The sequence below is a fragment of the Stigmatopora argus genome, chromosome 5 (genome assembly GCF_051989625.1).
Source record: "Stigmatopora argus isolate UIUO_Sarg chromosome 5, RoL_Sarg_1.0, whole genome shotgun sequence".
Classification (NCBI taxonomy): Eukaryota; Metazoa; Chordata; class Actinopteri; order Syngnathiformes; family Syngnathidae; genus Stigmatopora; species Stigmatopora argus.
In genome coordinates, this window is record NC_135391.1 from 10,654,690 (window position 1) to 10,679,790 (window position 25,101).

Consider the following 25,101-nt stretch of genomic DNA (forward strand, 5'->3'; position numbering starts at 1 on the left):
GCATTTACACCCCCCCCCCCCCCACACACACACACACTAATGCACGTTATTAAGAAAACAATTTATATTTTTTGTGTGTCTATTTTTAATAGGCGTGGCCGAGGTCACAGTTTAAATTGCCGACGTCAAACCCCAAAATGGCTGATGAGCCAGGAGGCAGCACGGGCGTACACTGCAGAGCAGCTCAGAAGTGACGATTTGCCGAAGAAAGCCTGACAAACTCCTCACAGGACGATGCAGCACATTCGGTACGTTGTCATTTGGGGATTTCGAAGCCCCAGTTCTCGTCTTAAGAGTGATGAGAGCATGATTCGTTGACGTGATGTAGCCCCATGTGTGTGCAGACGGCAAAATGTTTGCAAACAAATTGGCTACATTGCGTTACCGATCGCTCTTTGTTTTAAAAGAAATCATTCCATTGTGTGTGTGTGTGTGTGTGTATTTCAGTCCCTCAACGAGCACAGACAGCTGGGAAACATCAAGAATGTGGCCAAAACGACCAGAAAGGGGCATGTTGTCGACGCCATAACAAAGTGAGTCATTTTTAAATAGTTCCGATTTTCTCTATCCGTGTAATCTTTAAACGTCAGCGTTCAGTATTCAAGGCTTTGCGCAATTGGCTCGTTTTTCATCATGATACATTCAACTTTTGAATGAAAACACTAACTAGTTTGGTGTTTTTTTAATAGCAAAAACCTGTGGATAAGTCACCCACACAAATGCCATTAGTGGACGTGTAAGGAATAAACAGTAATCCCTCGATTATCGCGGCTAATGTAGACCAGACATGGCTGCGATAAATGAAAAACTGTAAAGTAGGGTCATCGAATTTAATTTAAAAAATACTATAGTGGCAAGTGTAGGAGTAGCTTCTGCTTGTGAGTTTCACATCTTTCTGAACTTAAAAATAATAATCAAACATAGGCTTTGTCATCATCATTGACTCGACAAAAGCATAATTGTCATCATACCCAGATAACTGCGTATGACAAAATTGGTAATTGAAATAAAATAAAAAAAATTCTGCCATGTAGTGGAACTGTGCACTCTAATAGATTATACTTTTACCCCATTAACTTTCTTAAAGACCTCAGGGCTTTGACTGTTTCATTTTTAGTTTTAAATGTGGTTTTGACAAAACCTAATAACATTTATTCAACAATAGTGCATTTTTGACTCATTTAAACATTTTTTTTCCTCGGCATAAGAGAAAAACGAGCTTTTTGGATATATATTTTTTAAGAATGAATGGATTTGAAATTGACTGAAACTCCAGGCAGAAGTAGGATTTATTTTATTTATTATTTTCATGTAATTTGTACCTTGTGGGACCCTGTCCAGTGTGTTTTATATATTTCCCACCACATCAAGATCCTGATTATTTGTTTGTGGAGGAAAACATGAAAAATAGATATCATTTTTTAGTCTCTCTGCAGCAGACAATAAGAAAGCCAGACCATCAGGAGTATGTCTAATGTCTTTTGTAGTGTCTGTATAATGGGTACCCTTTTGATGTTTTATAGAAAAAAAGCTAAATGTAGGTTTTTAAGTTAAATTTGACTTAATTAGGCCCTAGTCTGTATTTCTTTATGTAACTTAATCTATTGTGCCTTGATCCCTTTTTGTTTTCCAGAGTTCCACCCAAGGGGGACAAGGTTTCCTGCCTATGTACAGATAGGCTGACGCACCCCCTCGTTTTTCGGTGCTGGTGGTTACGCGAGAACCAATCTATGCGTTTTTTCAATAAAAGGTAAGACCTTGCGAATGGTGTTTTACCTAACTTTATGTATTGACCCCTTTTTTGTTTTCCAGAATTCCACCCAAGGGGGGGACAAGGTTTCCTGCCTATGTACAGATAGGCTGACGCACCCCCTCGTTTTTCGGTGCTGGTGGTTACGCGAGAACCAATCTATGCGTTTTTCAAAATAAAAGGTAAGACCTTGCGAATGGTGTTTTACCTAACTTTATGTATTGACCCCCTTTTTTTTCTTCCAGAATTCCACCTGGTGCCAAGGGGAGTTTCTTTGTCCATTTGAAAATGGATGAAGGCAAAACTGATTTTTTAAAAATGCTGGACGGCCTGCGCGAACCTATCTCCAAAGTTTTTCAAAATAAAAGGTAAGACCTTGCGAATGGTGTTTTACCTAACTATGTATTGACCCCCTTTTTTTTCTTCCAGAATTCCACCTGGTGCCAAGGGGAGTTTCTTTGTCCATTTGAAAATGGATGAAGGCAAAACTGATTTTTTAAAAATGCTGGACGGCCTGCGCGAACCTATCTCCAAAGTTTTTCAAAATAAAAGTTTTTAAATGTATACATGTGTTTGTCTTTATCTAACAAAAAAATGCAAGTAACAATGCAAGTTAAACAAATTTATTTACAGGTAAACATTTCAACTTTAGCATACTTGGTTGGCATTACATTGAAGTGTTGATTGGTGTAGCCAGTCTTTCCTCTGGTTTGTCCACCTGTAGACATAAGACAAGACATTTTAGTTAAAGGTTCACAATTTTACACTTGGAAAATAAAATTAAACTGGGGAATAAAGACTTAGAAAATAAAATTTAAAAGCTGGGGGAATGAACATTTAGAAATAAAAAAAACTGGGGGAATAAACACTTAGAAAATAAAATTAGAAATAAAAAAAACGGGGAATAAACAAGAAAAAAATGGGAAATCACTTAGAAAATAAAATTAGAAATAAAAAAAAAATGGGAAATCACTTAGAAAATAAAATTAGGAAAAAAATGGGGTATATATACACTTTGAAGCAAAAAATAAAAAACTGGGGGAATAAACACTTAGAAAATAAAATAAAAAACTATATACACTGAAAATAAAATTTTAAAAAAAGCTGGGGGAATAAACACTTAGCATCTAAGTGTTTATTCCCCCAGCTTTTTTTTAAATTTTATTTTCTAAGTCTCAGAAAATAAAGTTAGAAAAAAACTGGGGGAATAAACAGAAAATAAAATTAGAAGAAAATAAAATTAGGAAAAAAAAAACTTAGAAAAGCTGGGGGAACAAACAGAAAATAAAATGTAAAAAAAACCTGGGGGAGTAAACACTTAATATCCTGCTCTAACATTAACTGAGATCCTTCTTACCTTAAAGATTTAGTCAAAGAGCTGTGGAAATGAATGGCCAGTGAAACATCACCATGATGATTTAGGCTTTTATTTAATTTGGATTTTCAGAAGTACAGAGCCACTATATGATTCAAGTGGGCAACTTGCGAGGAAGATCTCTCAGGCCTGTTGCATGCAAAAAAAATAGCAAAAGTTAGAATATATACAATGGAGATTCAACTTTTTGGGGGGGATGTAGTTTTACCTTGATCTGGCCCAGTCTCTTCTATAACCTCAATAGTACTCTAGGCATGCTAGAAGAGCTGCATCTTGGTTGCTAAACAGGGAAAATTTGCACACAAAAAAGCATAAGTTAGCATATATAGAGCCTGGAGATTCAACAGATAGGCCTAGTTGTTTTTTTGGGGAAGTAGTTTTATCTTGATGCTAAACAGGGGAAAACTTGATTTAACCAAGGTATTTGGGGGTTGCCAAACAATTACGGGATAGAGAAATCTTACAAGAAATTTAATAAACGATCAAGATAAAGAATGAAAATTAGTTAGCGAGTGCCAAGTGCTATTTTTCCTTTTCCAGACAAGGCGATTAAATATACAGACCGACGTTAACAGCTAGGACAAGTGTGTCTAACTCGGGTTGGTTCGCGGGTCGCAATAACGTCAACTCGATTTCATGTGGGCCGGACCATTTTTGAAATAATATTTTGATATTTTTTTCTATTTAAATTGGATTAAAAAAACTATCAAAAGCCTTAAATATTCAATTTTTATAGATCTAAAAAAATGTTTGTTTGAGCTTTTTTTTCTTCATGAGGGAAAATATCTTCTAATAATTTGTTTTTCATTTCAAAAGGAAAATTTTTGGGAATATGTTCAATATTAAAGTGGAAAACAGAATTTTTTAAATATATTTATTTTTAGATTTTACTAAATGCTTTTTGAACTAAAAACACAAAAAGGAAAAAAATGGATTAAAAAAATACAATTATTGATTTAAAAAGGGGAAAATGAGGAAATATAATATACATGTATAATCTTCATTTGAATTTGATCCTAACAGAAAGTCATCACTCATTTTTTTTTACTTTCTCGGGCCGCACAAAATGACGCGGTGGGCCAGATTTGGCCCCCGGGCCGCCGCTTTGACACCAGTGAGCTAGGAGAAAGTTGGCTTAACAGTTTTGTATAAGTGGTTTTTTTTTGTAAAAACAGAACAATTACAAATCGGCAACGGGTACTATAGTTAATTCATTCAAATATCTGCAAAACACTACAGCGTGATTATGAAATTGCATATTTGACCATTTTGATGCACAAAATGACCCACATTCATTTCCCATGTTATTTCATCAGGGATTAGATTTTCAGTCAATCATTTCAAATCCATTCATTTGTTTGAATAAATATCCCAAAGTCATTAATACTTCCATTTTTCTCGTCATATACTGCGGACAAATGGTTATTTTACCACACGTTTAAACTTGAATCAAAAGTGACCCGTGTGCTATTGTTGAATGAATGTCTCCCTTGGGTTTTGTCAAAACCACATTTAAAACTAAAAATGAAAAGGTGCAACAAGGTAAATTACCACTGGTATATATTCTCCAAGTGTACTGTTTATTTCTTACACCTTCACTGATGGCATTTATGTGGGTGGGTGTGAGTTATCCACACGGGTTCTTGCTATTAAAAAAACTCATCACCAGATCAGTTAGTGTTTTCATTCAAAATTTGAAGGTATCATAATGAAAATCAAGCTAATTGAGCAAAGCTTTGAACGCTGATATTTAATTATTACACGGAGAGAGAAAATAGAAACTGGTATTTAAAAAAACGACTCACTTTGCTGGCAAACAGCTCGTTATGGCGTCGACAAGGTGCTCCTTTTTGATCGTTTTTTTTCGCCACATTCTTGATGTTTCCCAGTAGTCTGTGCTCGTTGAGGAACTGAAACACACAATGTAATTGTTTCTTTTTAAAAGATATAGAGCTAGAGGTAACGCAATGTAGCCAATTTGTTTGCAAACATTTTTCTGTCTCCAACCACATGGGGCTACATCACGCCAATGAAGCATGCTCCCGTCAAAAAGCACTCTTAAAATGAGAACTGGGGCATTGGAATCCCCAAATGACAACGTACCGAATGCGCTGCGTTGGCCTGTAAGAAGTTTATCAGGTCTTTCTTCGGTAAATCGTCAGTTCTGAGCTGCTCTGCAGTTCACCGCCGTACTGACTCCTGGTTCATCCGCCATTTTGAAGTTGGAGGCGGTGATTTAAACTTTAACCTCGGTCACGCCCATTAAAGAGACACACAAAAAATATAAATTGAAAAGAGACACACAAAAATACATTGTTTTCATAATACTAACGTGTATTAGATTAATACACGTTATTGTGAAAACAATGTAGTATTTTTGTGTGTCTATTTTTTGGGGCATTTTACATGTACGCCTTCAGTATTGTTACATCTCAATCAATCCAACCCTCAATAACTATTTTATGGCTATAAAACTTTTACTGCAGCTACAGCTGCGACACATAAAAAGCATCAATAATAACCTCATACAATTGAAATATTATTTAGGATACATATATTTGCTTGTACAGCTCGCTACAGATAGTTTAGTATTGCTGACTAGTCCACTCTATTACTAGCCAATCGTAGTTTGTGAAAGCGATGACGTATCTCTACGTCTGCGAGAAGGCGTTGGTGTCGTCAACTCGAAATCTGATTGGTTCAGTTTTATCGACGCTTATTTTATGCTCAGGGCCTGCAGAACTGATTGTGAAAGCCTCCAGGTAGATTTCTGAAGTATTCATGGACAAAATATAATTAACATCAGTCTGTGATTCAGATATTTTTTTACGCCAGCAGAGAAGTCATTCAAAATTATGACATATTATGACAATATCATACAATATCAGATACTTTTTTTGGGTATCATATAGTTTTTCTCATTTCACTATCGATTTGAACTGATATTATACTAAAATAAATTTTAGAATCATATCAGACTCTACAAAAAAATGCACAAACATTAACAAAATCCGACGAAAATCGGAAATATTTTCACTGTCCATTGTCCTATATGAATGATAGAAAAATATAATTAGGGCAAAAATAGGGTTAAAACAATCAATCACAGCACCCTCTGCTATAATTGGAGGACCCTATTTCTTTGCATGAACTCATATTTTTCTCTCTTTGCTATTTCCATGTATTCCCAACATTTTTTTGTACCTACCAGCAAATAAGAACCACATTTCTCCACTCTTTTGCATCACACTCATGACTCGGACCGCTGTTGATCTGCGGCTGAAAGTGCGAAATGAATTAGTGCAGCAAACACGAGGTGCTGTGTGCCAGCGACAACCACGAGCAGCAGTCACTCTTTGCAGTCTCCTATGCCTGTGAGATAAGATGACTTGCAAAATCTTATTGCAGTAATCCCTCACAATTTGTGAATTCTGTGCATCGTGGAGTTTTCAAAAGTATCCAAATATAAAAAGGAAGCATAAGGACATATGAAGTGTTTTCTAGTGCTACTTCTACTGCTGTCAATCAATCACATTTCAGGACACTCCATACCGCATGTTACATTAGGGAGATTTATTGTGGCAGTATTAACTTATAGAAATAAACATAGTTTCTTCTGAATGACATACAAACATTCAAAAAGTTGCACTTCACAAAGTTCATAAGGCTTGGTTGTCCTAGAGGAGGTGAGGTGCAAAGAAGGGCGAATATCATCCTTTGTAAAAAAGTATTATGAATAAAACTAAAAGAAAAATCAGCAGTCTGCTACTATATATGCACACAAAATGTATAAATGCCTCCTTTCAGCATAATCTTAATGCCCAGTCCTTGGCAAAGACCTGAAGCCATATACAATGATTTTCACTCTGTAATATGAGTAATTGCACACACTTTAAATTAATGCTGTGTATTTTTGCTAACATTGACCATCCGAAACACTTGTCCTTGGATATGATGACATCGACAAGTCTCTCCGTAATTATTATTTTTGTAATCAATATGCAAATAAACAAACTTCCCATCACCAAGCTGCTAAAAAGTGACACAGTAAAGTAACGGTTGAAAAAATTAGATGATTAACAGCAAAGCTACAAGTTAAGATACTGCTACATTATGTTCATGAGCTAAATTTCAAAATTATTATAATTATTGATGTTACAACATGCAGGACTGACCATGTTGGTGGCCAATAACTGCTAGCATGTGTTGCAAACTTTATTATACTACATTATTTTGTATTCTTGAGGTTAATATGAATTGGGAGATAACTCAATAAAAGAGTGAAGAAAGGCCTGACAGAATAATACTAAAACAGAAGAACATGCTGTGATGCGCTGCTAGCCTCGTGCTTGTCTGTAACACAGTGAAATGCAATGGTTTCATGATATTAATTACTGCATTTAGAATTTGGATATTTTCAAGTGAAAAATGGAAATACAACCATTAAACAAAATTCCGGGGCGGAGCTGTGGCCAGTTATTTTTGTCCTTCTATGTCAACAAAAATGTTTGAATGCATTTTAGTGATGGTCAAGACAGCCAAGCCGACAAGAAAAGACAAAGGCGAGCAACATTTTTCATATTCATATTCTTTTTTTTGTTGCCACATTGATATAACATTGTACTGTATTTACAAAAGAAGGTCATGCAAGTTTTTGGGCCTTAAAAAGGGACATAAAGGAGCAATTGAGCATGTAAATGAAGATCTGTAAATCTATATAATACCTTTTTGCAAATGATCTCAGATCTACGTTTTGATGTTGGCAGTCAAATTTTACTGAATATAATGACTAGGCCCAACTATTCAATTTCAATTGGAAAAATAAATGCTATGTATATATCGTGGTTTTATATACACTATGCATATTTGTATGAAGCAGGAAATATTTGGACTGACATTTGTGACAGGAGTGCTACTACGATGACAAATGTAGTGCATCATTAAAAATCACGTAAGAAATAAATACACAGCATGTTCTATACGGAAAACCGTTAGTATTTGGAGGTGTATTAGGTTGAGGCGGTTAGCAAGTAGATGCAGGTGGTAGATGCAAAAGAAAATGGAACTGTACTGTTGATTCACCTTGAATAGGTTTGTTTAATTAATGCTTTTCAGGGAAAAAAATATTCCTGTGAAAATTATGACGAAATAATTGGTAACTAATATTTAAAACAAGAAATTAATTAAAGACAACTGCCAGTTTAAAATGTTTTACCATCTCAGAAAATGCTCGTATTATTGTTTGTCTTCCTGCTCCAAAAATGTCTCTAATAAGTATCTATTTCCACATCATATATACATAAGTAAATATGTATATATTGATAGATGAATATGTACGGTATGAATACTTTTACTTTTGATTACCCCACAATTTATTGACAAGACGCTGTCTTTTTATCCCAAGTTGTACCCCTTTTTCATGTTATTTGAATTATTTTTATTTTCTTATCACTTTGGCTCTAACACTCGTTTTCTTCGTTGTAGTGACCCAAAATAAGGTAAAAAGCCATTAGAAAATCCCCATAAATACAGTTTAGCACAGTGGAATGGCCATGATTGAGTAATTGGAAAAGCAAAAGCCCAGTATATAAAGTACGCCTAATAGAAGTTATATTTATTTTTATTTTTTTAATGAGGGAGACATGTTATTAGGTATGGCGGGGCCTGCCATTTCCTGAGAAGTTAATAACAACTGACTGGACAGTCCAAAATGGAATTCACCAGCAGTGCTGTGCATTTTGAATTTGGTTTGGTTGGATGAAGAAAATGTCAAAATGATCACTTAGGTTTTGACACAGTGTTGTGGAAAAGAGCTACAGGCTAAAACGTCCTCTGCACATCACTGGAAACAAACAACACTGACATGACACACATCTTAACCAATCTCCATCTCTTGCCTTTCCGTCTCAGTTTTTCGTTCATAAAATACCTGCAATCTTACCCTTCCTTGCACGCCATCAAGCTATACAATTAACGACATTTTGTATCAGCACAATCCTGTTTCCAAAATGACATCACTTGGTCTGACAGACAGAGCCGATTTGAATTTGTGCTGTTGGGGTCGTAAAAAATACGTTCCCCGCCCCAAATAAATTCGGGTAAATTTGAGTCTTTTTTTTTTCTTTTGTAAATTTTCCATTTTTTCCAAAATGAGATCAAAGTAGATCCTCTGAATGAAAAATTCCTGAAAGATCCGTGACACATAAAAATGTATAAAACCTTAAAAACAACATCTACCAATGTTTTTTTGTCTGTTTACATTATCAACTTAAGAGTTTGGTAAGTTTTAGCTCGGCTCTCGTTCACTCTTTTAATGATTGACATGCTCTGGGACCAAAGAGTGCAATAAAAAACAAGGACAAAAGTCTGCAGTATTTTGTCTGAAAATTGAGAATATTTCCTTGCTGTGCCTTCGACCGGTACTCATTGTCTTCTTTTCTCGGCCACAAACATCTACCACACATATCTTAACAAGCGATCCCATTTTATAGTGTTCCGCTGATCAAAATTCAATGATACAACAGTAGTTAAGACTGAGAATAAAATGAGATGGCTTGTTAAGACCAAGGAGTCTCAGACATGATAGGAGAGAATCAAATTTTGTACTTACAGTTGTCTAACATGAACAAAAGACCAATCAGGGTTGAGAAATTTAGTATATAACATAAGCGTGAAATATGCATTTGTGCAAAAGAAGTACGTGTGACATGCAAACTTGCAATAAATAGCATTATTATGATTCCATTGGAGTTAGGCAAATCAAGCACACCTTTAAAAATCCTAACATAGGTGCAGACGGCACTTTCTGGCAAAGTTGAGCTCATTTGGATACACAGACATCCATGTAGATGTTAATGATAATAACACTACACTATTAACACATGCACACAATTTATGAAGCCCTCATTTGAAAATTGACGCTCACGCTTTAGCTCATTTGTGGCTACAAATCAGAATTTTATGCATATTATACCTAATTTCACTAAGACTTTAATTGAATGTAGGTTCATGATATAACATTACACCTGTCATGAAGATGAATGCATGCTCATAACATATGTCATTATGTGTCACTTAGTAAATTGTGTAATTTAAGATGCAAAGATAGGAACAGCTTTAGTTGTAGTCTCTTAATATAGTATTCTGGTTCCCTTGATCAGTGACGTGATCAAAATATTGGGAACAACCTCCATTCAAATGGAACTTAAGCCGATCCTGTCACGTTTTATCAAAAATCACACTAAATGACATCAGTCATAAGCATTTATTCATGTTTATGCCAGGTGTCATGTTATAATAATGAAAGTCGAGTAATCTCATGAATACATTCAAAGAAAGCAAATTTCAAACCAAAAATGATCACTTTTTCCCCGTACGATGTTTGAGGCTCCATATAAGACTGATGTTTGGGCAACAATTTGAATTTCCCTGAAGTGTTACCTTTGTTCTGTAGTGTTTTCCGATCTCATGTTCAGTCTGACCACAGCTTCTCCATGGCCATGGTGAACTTGCACACGATCCAGCGGCGGAAAGGGCAGTAGTACTCATTGTGGAACTGCTCGAACTCCGGCGTTTGGCGGATCTCGTGGAGGAAGGAGACGTCCAGATCGGACTCCAGCAACAGCAGCAGAGTGGGCACAGTGACCAGCAGGACACCGGTGAGCGCGGCGACCAGTCGGGCCACGCTCAGCACGAACGCGTTGATCTGGGAGTTGGAAGACAGCAGGCTAAGGATCCCGCCGCCGCTGCCAGCTCGCCTCGCCGCTTGCCGCGTGCGCTCGAAGGCCCTGTCACGCTCTCTCTCGGCTTCCAGCTGGGCCTGGATTTCGGGGTCGGCGTGGAGCTCCCTCAGAAGCCTGGCGGGGCTGTGAATTGGCGAAGAGAAGAGTAGATCCACGTTTCCTTGGCTATCGTCTACCGGTGTGGGAAGCATGCTGGCACAAGGACTAAACAGAAACACAATGAAACATGGTTTATACATACATTTTTTCAATGTTATTTTTAAAAAGAAACATAATTATCTAACTAATGGGAAAATTTGTCTGTGACTTGTCTCAAACCTGTAAACAAGTTCAGAGATGGTTCGTGCTCCTTCAGCATCGTCATCCTCATCCTCATCCACCTCATCCATTTGGATTCCCACTTTGGGTGTCTGAGGTCGGATATTTGTTGTCTCCGAGGCATCCCGAGAATGAGGCAGTTGTGATGTAGAATTTGTTCCATCTAAGCTTTTTTGCTGGTCCTCAGGAGCAGCTGATGGTGTGAGTGGAGACAAGACAGCCGAGTCCTTCAGAGCAACAAAGCCTGTTCGGTGACACAAAATAATTCAATTCAAAGTACAGAAATTTGATTGTACCGTTTTAATCAGTAGCAAATGTTCATTTGAACTATTATTGATGAAGGTGGGCAGGATGGTGGATAATGAATTGGTCAGCACATTCACCTTCAGATCAGTGGTCACGATTTTGTAGCCAAGTTACTGTATTTGGAGTTGACATGGTCACCCCATGCTTCCATAGTTTTTTTTCTCTAGGTATTTTCTGATGTATAGGGGGGGATTGAAAGCAATCGGAAAAAAAACAAGAACATGCAAACTCCAGAGACAGATTCAAACCCAAATCAACATACCTCTGTGCCAACCACTAGAGCACCTAAAAGAAAATCCATTCATCTTTTTCCTGTTCCCATTAATACAATCACTGATCACCAAAGCAATACGATGAACAGGATTTCATATTAATACTCAAGTGCTGCATTGTAACCACATGATGGTGCTCACATGCTTATAAAACGGGGGAGCTAATCTAACAAACACATCATATCATGCTTTGCAATTAAAATAAAGTCACAATAGACAAAGTGAGTTGAGTTCCCACTATTTACAGTAGGGATTATTAAATGTCTTGACCACTTTGCGCACTATTTTACAGTGTTACTACAATGTACACACGTGTGTGTTGGGTAGATCATTTAAGAGGTCTATTGAGGAGATTGTAGTATGAGAGCTAAAATTAAGACTACAAATGATCAGACTGAATGTCATTTGTAGTCTTAATTTTAGCTCTCATACTACAATCTCATCAATAGACCTCTTAAATAATCTACCCAATTTGTTCTTCTAATGTATCAATTCAATAGAATAGTAATCCTGAGTAGTGGGCAAGAGGGAATCACATGGAAATAATGATTTGAGGGAGGTAATTGAAGCATAGCACAAGGACGCTTGAGTGTACTGGAGCTCTGCCAACAAGTGAAACATCACACTTCAGTGAAAATGTCCCCTTTAGAAGATTTAGACTTTTAATGCTGAGAAAACAATTGGTGCCAGAGTGATTGCCATTCATTCATGCTATCTCATGCAGAACAAATGTAATACATGAGTTTGATAGATGGTTGATATAATATAAGATATATGTAGATGATATTCGGCAAATTGAGAGGTTTGATAAGTAATCTCATCCGATGACAGTGTCTCATTGACACCACTTGTGTATGTGATATAAAACAAGACACTGGCTAATATTGTCTCTTTAAAATTGTAAGCAGCAGTCGATACTTATTAATAGCTCTAGGAACCATGTTCATGCATGCTGCAATTTGCATGAGTTGAATGAGTGCACAACCCACAATTTGTGCATTCTGAATTGTTCCCGTTCACATATCTTGAATGTGCAACGTCTACTCTTATGAAGCATTAATTTCTACATTTTGGGGACAAAGCCTGTTTTTTGTACTGGAAATGAGAATAATAAGAAAAGAAAATTTTTTTTTTGTAAAGGCTTAAAAGTAACAGGCAAGATGACAGGTTCCACTGTATTCTTCCAAAGATTTATTTATCTTACTTGGCTCCAGTGCATTCCTAGGCATTCCAGCAGTGATCCCAGCAACTTGTCCACCATGTCCCACCAGACGTACGTACACATCACGGGCGGTATGGTTAGCAATGCGTAGATGGAGGCTGCGTTGGGTGGTGATCTTCACTTGGCACCTTAAAGCCTGCGCCACAACCACTGATGATGATGATGATGAAGGCAGGTCCTCCGAGGCCTCTGCCGGGTGGAATGCTTGCAGTGTTCCGGCCTCTTCCTCCTGGACCCCTTTGGCCTCTAGCTCCTCTGGTGGCAAACTACATGGGTCGCCATGGTTGGGTTGACAGGCACCATCCAACTCCAAACTGATTTTCCCCGATTCATCTTTTCGGTGTTCAAGAACGTCCATCATTGAGGCCGATGGAAAAAAACCTCAGACCCAAGTAGCCACTGTGACACCCGTACATTGACTGACCAGACTGTGTTTGGCATATGAACACACACACATACCTCTGTGTACACCCTCGCGAGACACTGGATGACAGTGAACAGATAAATTCTCTCTCACTCTCTCTCACACACCAATGACCAGCCCTCATGTGAATGCCAACCATGTTAACAAAGACTGCAAGGGCATTAAAGGCAGATCAACTAAAGCTTCAGGTTCTAAATATAACAAGGGGGTCCTGGTGGACGAGGGGCAACTAATCTAACTTTGAATAGAAGACACAGGCCTTACCCCGGATGGGATGGGGATCATTTTCCGCTTCCTCTCCAAGTCAGTCCTTATGAAGGTCTTTTCTAAACTTTGTTAGCTCCCAGGGGTGCTTTACACACATCCCACTAAAATGATTTGCTATGTGTAGCTACAAATGATACTTGTCAGGGGTTAGACCCTCAAAGATTTTACTTTCCGGGGAGGCAGTACTTGAAGTACACAGTACTACAGTACTGAGTACTTGAAAACTTGATCCTCTAACCAAAGAACCTTAAGTTCAGTTCTTACTGCAGTTGAAAACATTGGGCTGACAATTTGACTTTACCTAAACAAGAACATGTGCTCCTTTTTAGAGCAAATCGATGGACTGAAGGTTGAAAAGTCCCTGTGGAACACTAAAAGGAAGAGAAAATCTGTTGTCCTGTGTTCCTACATATGACAATGTACTAAAAAGTCAAGCAGTTCCGTTGATCAAATAGGACATGGCAGGAGTGTCGTCCTTTGCCTTAAGAAAACCATTCAGCCTAGTTCCACAGTGTGAGGGGAGAAGCTGCACAAACAGAACAAGGTCGACACTGACGCCTGGTCAGCTTCCTGTTTCTCTTCTAATGTTGGAGATTAGAGCTCTGAATATAGACGGTGATCCTAGACGGCGAGGACACTTTATCCCAATGTCCTTGCAGTGGGTTGTTGATGCTTCCGAGGTGAGGTTGAGATGGAAACCAATAAGATTGAACTACCCCTGAAGATCCATCAAATTAAAACAGTGTTGGGCCATCTATCATCTTACCCTCTGCTCTACATACTTAACATTTATGCGTTAATCAGAAAATATATGATAGTGGAAGAGAAAATAATAATATTAGAATATGACCTTTTGAAAAAACGATTTGATACAATTTCCCAGTGTCTTAGAAATTCCATTACACTAAACTGAGTGCAGTTTTACTCACTCCATTTCTTGTTTTTGGAGGACTGTGCTCTTACCACTATATATAATCTGCACTGCAAGGCAAAGAGCAAGTGCAGTTTTTGTTAGCTAAGCTTTACAACTGGAAAGAGTTTATATGCTGCTTCTCTTCACCTCGCTGGCATGTGTACATTTAACAGACTGGATCACCAGGGCCGTGACCGGACGTTTGGTCGCCCGGACGTTTGGTCGCCCGGACCTTTGGTCGCCGGACCTTTGGTCGCCCGGGTGAATAGAATTTTGAGAGCTGGTTTCAACAGTAGATATTTAGATATTAAACTCTCTCTCTCATGAATATAATTTTGAGAGCTGGTTTCAACAGTAAACTCTGTCATGTTGTCAAACGCCCAGCGACCAAACGTCCGGGCGACCAAACGTCCGGGCGACCAAACGTCCGGGCGACCAAACGTCCGGGCGACCAAACGTCCGGGCGACCAAACGTCCGGGCGACCAAACGTCCGGGCGACCAAACGTCCGGGCGACCAAACGTCCGGGCGACCAAACGTCCGGGCGACCAAACGTCCGGGCGACCAAACGTCCGGGCGACCAAACGTCCGGCGACCAAACGTCCAAGTACCCATCAGGGCAAGGGAAATTGTGTCACAATGGATAAGATTTCACCAATTTGTGGAAAGTAGAGACTCTGAATCTTAACCCTGCTTATCTGATCATGTCACAGGCAAACCATCTGGGTGTGAGAATGCTTATTACATAAGTTAGCCCCACAGTTGCATAACAGTCAGGTCCAAGTGCAAAGCACCTTGGTCAAAATTTAAAGACGTGTTGGTTGTTTCATTACATGCTTAAAAGATAGTTAGCAAAAAAGTTTAATATAAAGTCATTTTCACACAAGAATGTTCCCTAAATCTGTAAATATTATGGAAATATAAAGTCAACAATATGAGAGGCCTTCACTTACGAATATTCTAGCTTTTTTGGACAAGAAGTGGTTGAATGATTCGCCACTCATGAAGCATTTCCTAAAATGTTCAGACGAGTTCAGCTACATTGCCCGGAGCGTATGTACCCTAAATAGTTATTCCGTATGTTTTAATTAAATTTCATGTCTGTTCTGACCCATTAAAATCTGCTTGTTAAAAATCTTGACATACCCACATACACACAGTGGAAGAAGCGGCCTTACACACACATGTTGGCACCCTGAGGAGGATCAGGGGAAAGATATTTTTAGCAGGTGGGCATTGGCGTCTCCAGGGTTACCGCACTGATGGAGGGACGGGAGCATCAGCTGCTCAATTAGCACACTTTGCGAGGGGTGTGTTCATCGTGCAAGCATTCATATGACCTCCCTATGGGACGTATATTTGTGTGTTTAAGGCTATGCATCCACCTACCGTTTTCTGTGGCTGCCTCATCGTACTCATTGGTGGAGGGCAGGGCCGGTACCAGAGGTTCCATGTTTATGATAAGGTTCTTGTGGCTCAAAGAGCTAAAACTTCGACTCTGTCCAAACTGTGCCCTGAATAAACAAAACAGTAATTTAGTAAATATATATATTCACAGTGGTACCTCTACTTACGAAATTAATAGGAAGTGGTTTTGTAACTTGAATTTTTCGTAAGTAGAGCTGCATTAAAAAATGCGAAAGCCCTAATCAGTTCCAATACTTCCAACAAAACCCTTTAAAAATTGTGTATCCACACCAATCAAAAGGTATTGCAATTTTGTATGAAATGTGTGAAACACAAAAAAGAGAAAAAGAACATTATTTATCAGGCCATTAAAATGAATAACAAAATGCTCTAATGTTGTTGAAGAGTGTAGGGGAGAGAGGAGGAGGCCAATGTTTGGCAACTGACAAAGCATACGAACACAATGACAACTTAAAATGATAAATTCAAAAGAACTTAACCTTCTTGGGGCCCATGATGAAAAATAAAGAATAAAGCTGCTTTAAGCACACTCGAAAAACTCACAAAACACTGCGTTAGAACTCCATGACGACGAACGGCGGTCAAAGGCACATCAAAAACATCATAATATTAACCAATGGAATGCCAGCAGGCTGTTTGCAGGCAACCAATGGGAGGCCAGCCAAGTGTTGGGTGAAGAAATGGGAGACCAACCGCTGGTAGCAGGCTGAGTTTAGTTTCAGATCTAATATGTATCATCATATATGATTTTAGTCCTGTCCCTGGCCCACCCAGGCCCCCTAGGGGTGTGGCTTAGGTGAGGGCTCTGGTACCCATAACCCTCACAAGCTTCATCCCTGTTCTCATGTCTTGTTAAAGATCATGTAGGCTTGAATTAGATATCATACAAGGTTCATCTTTCAATGGGGGCTGTATTATTACCTATTAAATCGGTGTAAGAACACACTGTGTAAGAAGCCTTACCTGCGCACCTCAGGTGGATCTCTCTGAATTTTAGAACTGGCTTCTATCACCTCCTTAGCAACTCTTCCACTGCAAAAAAAACCCAATTGCACCCACATAAGACAGTGTCATTTAAAAGACATTCTCATATCACAAGAAATAGACACTCTGCCCAAAATGTTATTAATTGTAATTGTTATAGTCAATGATGAATATACTTATACTTGTATGGCTAAAAAACTTAAATAGCAATCCAAAACCATCTAGCAACATGACCTGTCAAAAACGACTTTTTTTTTTAGCTTATTATTAGCCACTAAGAACAAAAAGAATACTACAGATGTGACAACAGTTCACCACTAACAACCCAAGCTAATTTTAGCTTCACACAGACAAAAAAAAATTAAATATTGATATTGTTTTTCTTATATCTTGGGGCACATTAGAGCCTTTCATAGAGATGACAAAAACTGTAAGGACATGAGTTTTCCAGGAAATAGATTCCTCAGTGAAAGACAACCAACTTTCAAATTGATCAACAGAAAACCACAAGTGGCTGTGTTCAATACAATGTGAATGAGTTGCAATTAAGAGCATTAAAATACAACATGTATTACAAAACTAAAATATTAAAACATCACCTGTATCTGAACCTGCTGCCTTTGAAGAAAATGTTGCTACTTGACATGGTCTTAATCTGACTTGATTTTGCACACCTATTAGAAAGAGGGACACAAGACAAATAGTTTATTATGTTGTTCAACAACAACCAAAAATTGTGACCTGTCAGTTTTTTTGTGTTTTTGTTAGCCGCTCAGTTAATAAATAAAGCAATACTGTACTGTAATCATGTAAACGGAATTAAATCAGACGTGATTCTATGCTGGTCTGAAATGTGAGATGAAATTAGTCTGCTCTGCTTTCTTCAAGACACTTGATCTGCTCTCATGAATAAATCAATAACATCGGCAGGGGTTGTTCCCGGAAGAACTCAAGAACTGCTTTCACATTGTCATTTTAGAAGTAGAGGAGCCATGGAAACAGCCTGAAAAATTGCTCGTGAAAAATAATCGCATCATTGAGGTCCTGGAATAAAATATGGGCCAAAACTGAGTATAAACTTACTGAAGGGAGAGAAGCTGGAAGCACAAATAAAAGGGAAGGAAAGACAAAAGGGAGAAAGAATTGAAAGACGGGTGAGAGGAATAGAAGAAGAGATGGTATGAATTAAAGGACATAAAAGAAAAATAGTAGTAGAGAACGAGGGAAAGGTAGAAAGAAGAGTAAGGGTATAATGTAAAAAGATGTTAAAGATATCGATAGATTTAGAAAACAATGCTCATTCAGAGTACACCACCACTTTATCAGAACTTCGAGGGATTTTTTTACTCATCATGTGCTTGAAAGGGTGTTAAAAATTCGGGCGTTTTCACCACACTTGACACAAACAGGGAGTGACGCTTGAGGTTTCCTTATTTCCAAGACTTGACATTTCACTTTAGCCTGCAAGCTTTCAGCTGCTCCCTACTCGGGGACAGTGTCTTTCATTCATTGATGCAGGCAAGACATGTTTTGAGGCAGATCGCAAAGAAAAAAGATTAAATCAACACTTAGGGACATGTTTTAGAGAAGTCATTCTGATGCATATTGGCACAAATGTCAATTAGTTTGCTCATTAATTGACCCTTCAGATTTAGTAGTGTTAGAATTGAATTTAAAGCCCACATGAGTAACTTTTATCTTTCACCAATCAAATTTTTCAATTACGTAGTCCTTACAAACGCCTTAAAATAACCTTCAATGGTCAGCACCCATACTATAATGTTCATGGCAGTATGTGTTTTTATACAGTGGTTTTGTACAGTACTGGTGTTTCTATAATTGGGATGTGGCTTTTGGTGGCATTATGAGGTGGAAATGCAGGAAAATCCACATGCACACCTTATTTTTTTTCCCTGGAAAAAATGTATTTGATTTGTACAAGTCTGTGTGTGTGCGAGACGCACTTGTAAAAGGCCTGATTCTCCACCCCACACTTCCACAAGTGCTTACACGCTGCAGGGGTCGAGGTGTGAAACGTCAACACCAGTTTCTTCTGTATATAAAAAGGCACAAAAGCAGAGAAAAAGAGAAAGATGATGAGTTGAGGCAGAAAATCATTGTGAAATGTCAGTCCAAGTACAAAAAGAGGGGAGTTGTGCAGAAAAAAAACTAAACAAATAAAAACAAGGAAATAAATAAATAAAATGGCTAACTGCCACAATTGGAAACTCAGTCGTTCAAAGATTCAGTGTTCAACACAAAAGGATCTTGAATGTCCATATATCTTTAAATGAAAATCTATAATATTATGTGCATCGGGTAATCTGAGAAAATGGATCATTTCTGTTCAGTGCCGAGGGAGGCAGATCAATGATGTGAGATTGACTGTGAAGCAAACAGACAGGAATGATCCCATACATTATACATGAGCAACTGAGAACGATTGGAATAACTCATTTTTTTGTGGGAACAAACAAGACAAAGCTTTTACTTGGATTCTTGTCTCAATAAAACTTTAGTTCCATTTTTTAGGTGTAGCGGGCAGTCTATTATTACATTCGGGACTGTGATATTATGCTAGTTAGCATAGGTAAACTTTAGTTATCTTTTGTGACCAATTGACAGAGTTGATGAACGTTTGTACCTGGAGCCCTTTTGCACAAAATTCTTAGTGGAAGCTATGAACCTGAACTATATTTAAATGTATTGTTTGGCCTTCTATTATGGCTATATTCAACTTCCTTGCATTGTATAAGGATCTATTTACTTATTTATTACTGCTTGGATTTTACTGTTCATAATTTGTGATATTTGGCTTTTTCATTGAGGAGCTATCACAGCATAATGGAATAAGTTACCCATGCTTGGGATCCTAACACATAGCAGACAAAGATTCTGGCTTTTAAGGATTACAAGGATACAATCCAGATGCTCCATACCTTAAGACTATTGGAGCGTGACATTTTACATTTGATCATGACGCTCACCTGTTTAGAATTAACCACTAAGAAATGACCATAGAGGTGTAGGAGGTGTTAGCCTTATTTAACTTTACCACTTTTGGGGAACATTTTGCACGCATCGAATAAAACAGAGAAAAGCAGCAAAAAATAAAATTAATTTAAAAAAAAAATGTTTCAACATTAAGGGCTCTTTTTTCATAGGTGGCACAAGTCTGCCAAGGCGTAAAATGCAGCATAATATGATTTTCATGTCGCCACAAAGCCCACCGCAGGTTTTAAAATTTGGCGGACTGCTCTGAGTAAGGAAGGTAACCTGTGTTGATGTGAAAGTAGCAACTTAAGTCTATTTTCCTTTCCTTTCCTTCAACGGGTGCTTGATCTTACAAGAATCAAAATCTAAATACCTTAGCACTGATTTAGACAGCAGAGTTGTCCCAGAATGAAATACCCTAAAGTAATTATTTTTCTCTATCATTTTTAAAAGCTTTAAAATGTGTGTGAAGTGGCTCATAAACGACGCTGTGCAGATCGACCTTCCTAAAGGGGCTCAGTCAGCTGGATTGCAGCCACTCCACGCTCATATACCCACTGTGTCATACATCACTTTACATTAAGTCGTTAGGATTTCCACACATGTGCTCCACCGGCCATGTGTGCCTGTATGCTCAATTGGTGTATGGTGCTGTCCGTGGTCCTGTTTTGGATTTAAAAAAATGGGGAGTATTTTCTTTATACCAATACAATCATTAAAAAAGAACTATTTGACACAAATATGCAGAAGTTGGACATTTTAAACAGTGTATGACGAGTGATGGCAAACAGTCATGACAGGGTCAAGCAGTGAGGGATGATAAACAAAAATTGACAAAGACACACACACACAGAAACACAAATGCGCAGACACGCGCAAAAACTCTCTTATCCTGAAAAAAGTGGCCAAGAGCATTTTTGAATTGCATTTGGAGGAGCTATCTTTAGAATAATGTATATACATACCACAGCTATATTACGATGAACATTTATCTTGACTACAGTTTTGTGTTTACATTTTGATTCCTTCGAGAACTGTTATTGTGTTTTGTAGATGGTATTCTATTGGTTAACAAATGCATTAGAGTGGTCTTATTTAAAAAGTTGAATGTATGAGTTATTTAAAACGATTTGTACTTTGAAGATGACCGCTATTTTCAATTTCTTTGTACCTGTGCAACGACAATAAAGACATTCAATATCAGGGGGTAAAAGTCAACTGAAGGCAACAAATATAATAAGACACTTGATCATGTAAATTGTGGGATAGGTCAAATCATAGAATGAAGGGTACTTTGCCAACCCCTGGCCTACCTTGGCAAAAAAAGGCACCTCTGGATTAATATCTGCAGTTTAGTATTTAAAAAAAAACGTCCGTGGCCACATATTTCTGTCCACAATAGGTTTTTACGCAAATCATACATGATTGTAGTAAAATCAGATATTTTTTTCCCATAACAACAAAAATGACTATAAAACAAGGAACACAATGGCAGTATCATGACATGAGATGACAAACAAAGACAATGTAGGCAATCCCCTGCGATACTGGATGCATGTTACAAAGACTCTTCATAAATTTCACTTATCATAATTTTACTCGAGTCTGCCATAGAAAGCTCCTCTCTGTCGAAATGTATCACTTTAACATGCTTTCTTGACACCAATGTCAAGGGTTTTTTGCCATGTGCATGTTCAATCGGCAGTCAGCACAATGAATGCTATTTATTATTTTGATATTTTGCAGCATCTTAAACCAGTTAAAAATATTACAAAATTAATTGGTCAGCAAATAGCTACATATGGATTTCAAGTTCAAATTCATAAATAGTTAAATGGAAATATTCAGGGGATTGCTGTACACATAAATAATGGAATGTGAAAGTCGCATGGGAACATGAAAAAAAGTTCCTTTTAATGCATATTGAGGAGGAAACGTGAAGGTGGTGCATTTAGGGATATCATATTGGAAGATTAGCGTACAACAGTGATTTGTGGCGCCACTCTGCTGTTTGTACGCAAGTACTCACCAGAGACGACTATGTTTACACACAGAGAGAAGAGATAGAAACACAAAGATAAAACTAAGCAGCCATCATCACATTGGATTAGCACAAATCTAGCAGTTGGCTAGCCAGCCGACACATTGGAGACTAAACACGGTTTTTGACTCCATGGCCATAACAGAGCTTTTACACCCAATCAACAATACGAGTCAGTCTCCAATGTCAAAGACAATCAGCTGCAAAAATGCAGAAATAATACACAAATGTGAGTGAGGCGTCAAAGCTGCAGCTCCCAGATGTTAATGAATGGCTTACCCAAACACAATATATTGCTATTTAAAGTCACCAATGTCCCAATTCAGATGGAATTTATGAAATTCTAAATAGTAAACAATGTTCAATACGTACCAACAGATTAGGAAGGAAAAAAAAAATCTGGTTACTATTAGTAGCAGGAACTTGTAACTAAATGGCAAAGGCGAAATTCAAACATTAAAGAGGAAATTTAAAAAGAAATCTTTTTTTTTAAGTTTGAAAGTTCAGTTTTAGATTTACTAATATTAAATGATATAAAAGAATTAATTAAACATTAAGGGTATTGGGAAAAAATACAAAACATATTTGCAAGAGAAACAAAAAACTTAATTTAAAAGAATATTCAACAAGCTCAAAATGAACTACAACCGCCTGGCTCCCTCTACTGATTAACTCGAAACTACAGGTAACAGTAGGTCTGCAATAAATTGATGTATTGTATATGTGGTCATTACTTTAGGTCGGTAGATGTGATCTTTACAAGAGGGCATCTTGTGTTTGGGTAATAATTGAGTTACATGATGGGAGTGAGGAGGTTAACACACCCACCATCTTGTTACAGTGTATCCTGCCTGTTAAGGAAATCTGAAACAGTAAGGCATAAATACACAGTTTGTATGTGATGGGGCACAAAATGTGCTTTGTTTGAGCTTAGCAAATTGGAAAAGCAGGAAGGAATGATAGCTGAAAGATCCCACGATACTACACAGTGACTGTTTCAACATGAGAGGAGTTAACAGGACGATATAGTGTCTTCCTTCATCTCGACATATGAAAGGAGACGGTAATGTGCTCACCTCTTTTTGAATGCCGATGACATAAAATGTTTTCCCTTCAAACTTGAGTTTACTGACATCAGCCCTGGACCAAGAACACATGAAGATCATACAAGATTAGATCACAGAAGAAAGGTAAAGTCCAAGATATTGGCTTTTTATTCATATCCAACAGGGAATATAATGTACACTACAGTATAATTTGTTTTACTTGCTTACAAGTTTGTAATTAAGACAATGTTTTAATGTATCATTACCATTTGAGAAGATGGATCCTCTTGTTTCCCTGGAAGACCACAAAACCTGTCGCCGTGAACCCGAGAAACGCAGTGGAGCCAGTGAAGTCCTACACACAATGCAAATATGCATGTAGTCAAGACTATCAAACAATAAACACAGAAAACTGCAAGACTAGATGGACATAAAACATAAACGTTTTTTACACCACCTTGCATGGGTGCGGGTCCACTCCATACGTTTCAAGGTTGTGAGCCCTTTGAAGCATGTTGAGTTCTGCGAAGGCAGCACACTGGCCCCTATATATCAGAGAAATGAGGCATTATTAAACAATCATTATTATCAGTCAACTTGGTTCCACACCACTTGAAGTTTTCATCTTTCAGATTTCGACCTGCACGTCAGTCTCAAAGTCAAGCCAGTCGTGAACATTTGTTTATACGCAGAGAGGAGAAAAATCTAATCGAAACTATGTGGGACTGTAAAAGCACCGTTCTTAGCAACAAGCCATGATTGCTGTCATTGGGACCCAGTGGAGCAGAATTAGGTTCTTGTCGCTGCGTGCCCCTTGGCTGTTGACAAATGAAGCCTGTCTTTGATGCTTAAAAGCTGCCGGTGACAAACCTCACAGGCTTCAGCGCAGCTATAAACAAACATGCAAACAAACAAATGCATCCTGAAGGAGTGGGATAAGAGCATCTCGTGTATTTACCGTGTCTGTGCAATGAAGACAATCAGACAGAAAGGTGTTTAGCATTTTACCGCACATCCGAACAGAGTCCAAGCTCTACGCTACAGTCAAACATACAGTGAATAGTGTATATAGTTTCATTTATTGATGATGATTCTGGAATTATTGTGGATTTAGAGGCTGATCATCCCAAACAGTAAACATTTCACTTCCACAATCTTTGTATTCAGAGGATACAAACAGGAGACGTTAGCATAAGGCAGCAGCATTTAAAAGCTAATTTCTAATTTCTGCACCAGTTTTTACGCTCCTTTAATCCAATTTCACACCTGCTATAAATAGATTCTTTTTCCCAGTATCATCCAGGTCACTTATGCTGTTCTTTTAAAATCTTCAAATAGTTTCCAATATTTTTCTCGAGTGACTGTGCTGATAAAAAAAGCTGTACGAAACACATAACACACAAATCATTATTGTTACATTTCTTACCTAAGCTCAGTCTTGTGTATATCCATGATCTTCCTCTCCAATTTGAGCGATTGTTTGGGGAACAGCCTAAAATCTCTGATGTAGTCCGACGGATGCTCCTCTGGGTCGTAGTCCCCTAGCTCAGCTAAAAAGGGACAAAACAGTTAAGATCGACCCACTACGACCCAAAGCATTACACTTACATACCTTATCCAGCCCTACACTCCATTTAGCATGGACTGTGAAAGTCATTACTTGATTTCTGTTCAAAATTAATCATAAGAAAAAATAATATTGATCAAATTGTGTAATATAATAGGATGATTATTGTGCTTCCAAAGCAGGATGAAAAAAAAACGGCTCACATTTAGATTAGATTAGAATTTTATTTCCTTCTGTATTAGGGAAATGTCTTGGTTGCAGTAGCAAGACAGACACAAGACATTGTAGACCTAGGTAAGAAAATTTGAGCCACAAAACAAATACAGCATAGGTCAGTTTAGCAGATGTCATGTCCTGCCATATTGAAAAAAAAAAAAGAGCAAAAGCTATCAATCTATTCGTATTTGAAGAACTTCATAAAGGCTCTAAAAATGGAGCCAAGTCAACATTTTA

At 37.8% G+C, this 25,101-nt stretch overlaps 1 protein-coding gene and 1 long non-coding RNA gene across 5 annotated transcripts in view; one reads left to right on the plus strand and one right to left on the minus strand.

Annotated features, from left to right (window-relative positions):
* The first annotated feature begins 96 nt into the window (after positions 1-96).
* On the plus strand, positions 97-2,118 carry LOC144074721 (uncharacterized). 2 transcript variants are annotated; one of them, XR_013300367.1, is made up of 4 exons: positions 97-248; positions 448-533; positions 1,813-1,932; positions 1,996-2,118. It is a non-coding gene; the product is annotated as an uncharacterized LOC144074721 (long non-coding RNA). The 2 variants fall into 2 exon arrangements; XR_013300368.1 differs by lacking the exons at positions 1,813-1,932; positions 1,996-2,118 and adding an exon at positions 1,634-1,743.
* Positions 2,119-6,674: 4,556 nt separating this feature from the next.
* frmd3 (FERM domain containing 3) overlaps positions 6,675-25,101 on the minus strand; it is a 35,819-nt gene continuing 17,392 nt past the window's right edge. For 2 of the 3 annotated variants that reach the window (XM_077600867.1, XM_077600869.1), the window contains 11 exons: positions 24,508-24,631; positions 23,539-23,626; positions 23,348-23,436; positions 23,112-23,175; positions 22,864-22,899; positions 18,965-19,053; positions 17,600-17,674; positions 16,980-17,048; positions 15,978-16,102; positions 11,186-11,429; positions 6,675-11,071 (listed from right to left, as the gene is read on the minus strand). In XM_077600867.1, the coding sequence (XP_077456993.1) occupies positions 10,597-11,071; positions 11,186-11,429; positions 15,978-16,102; positions 16,980-17,048; positions 17,600-17,674; positions 18,965-19,053; positions 22,864-22,899; positions 23,112-23,175; positions 23,348-23,436; positions 23,539-23,626; positions 24,508-24,631 (1,478 nt within the window). In that variant the 3' untranslated portion in view covers positions 6,675-10,596. The remainder of the gene's footprint in view (positions 11,072-11,185; positions 11,430-15,977; positions 16,103-16,979; positions 17,049-17,599; positions 17,675-18,964; positions 19,054-22,863; positions 22,900-23,111; positions 23,176-23,347; positions 23,437-23,538; positions 23,627-24,507; positions 24,632-25,101) is intronic. The other variant, XM_077600868.1, reaches the window with a different exon arrangement.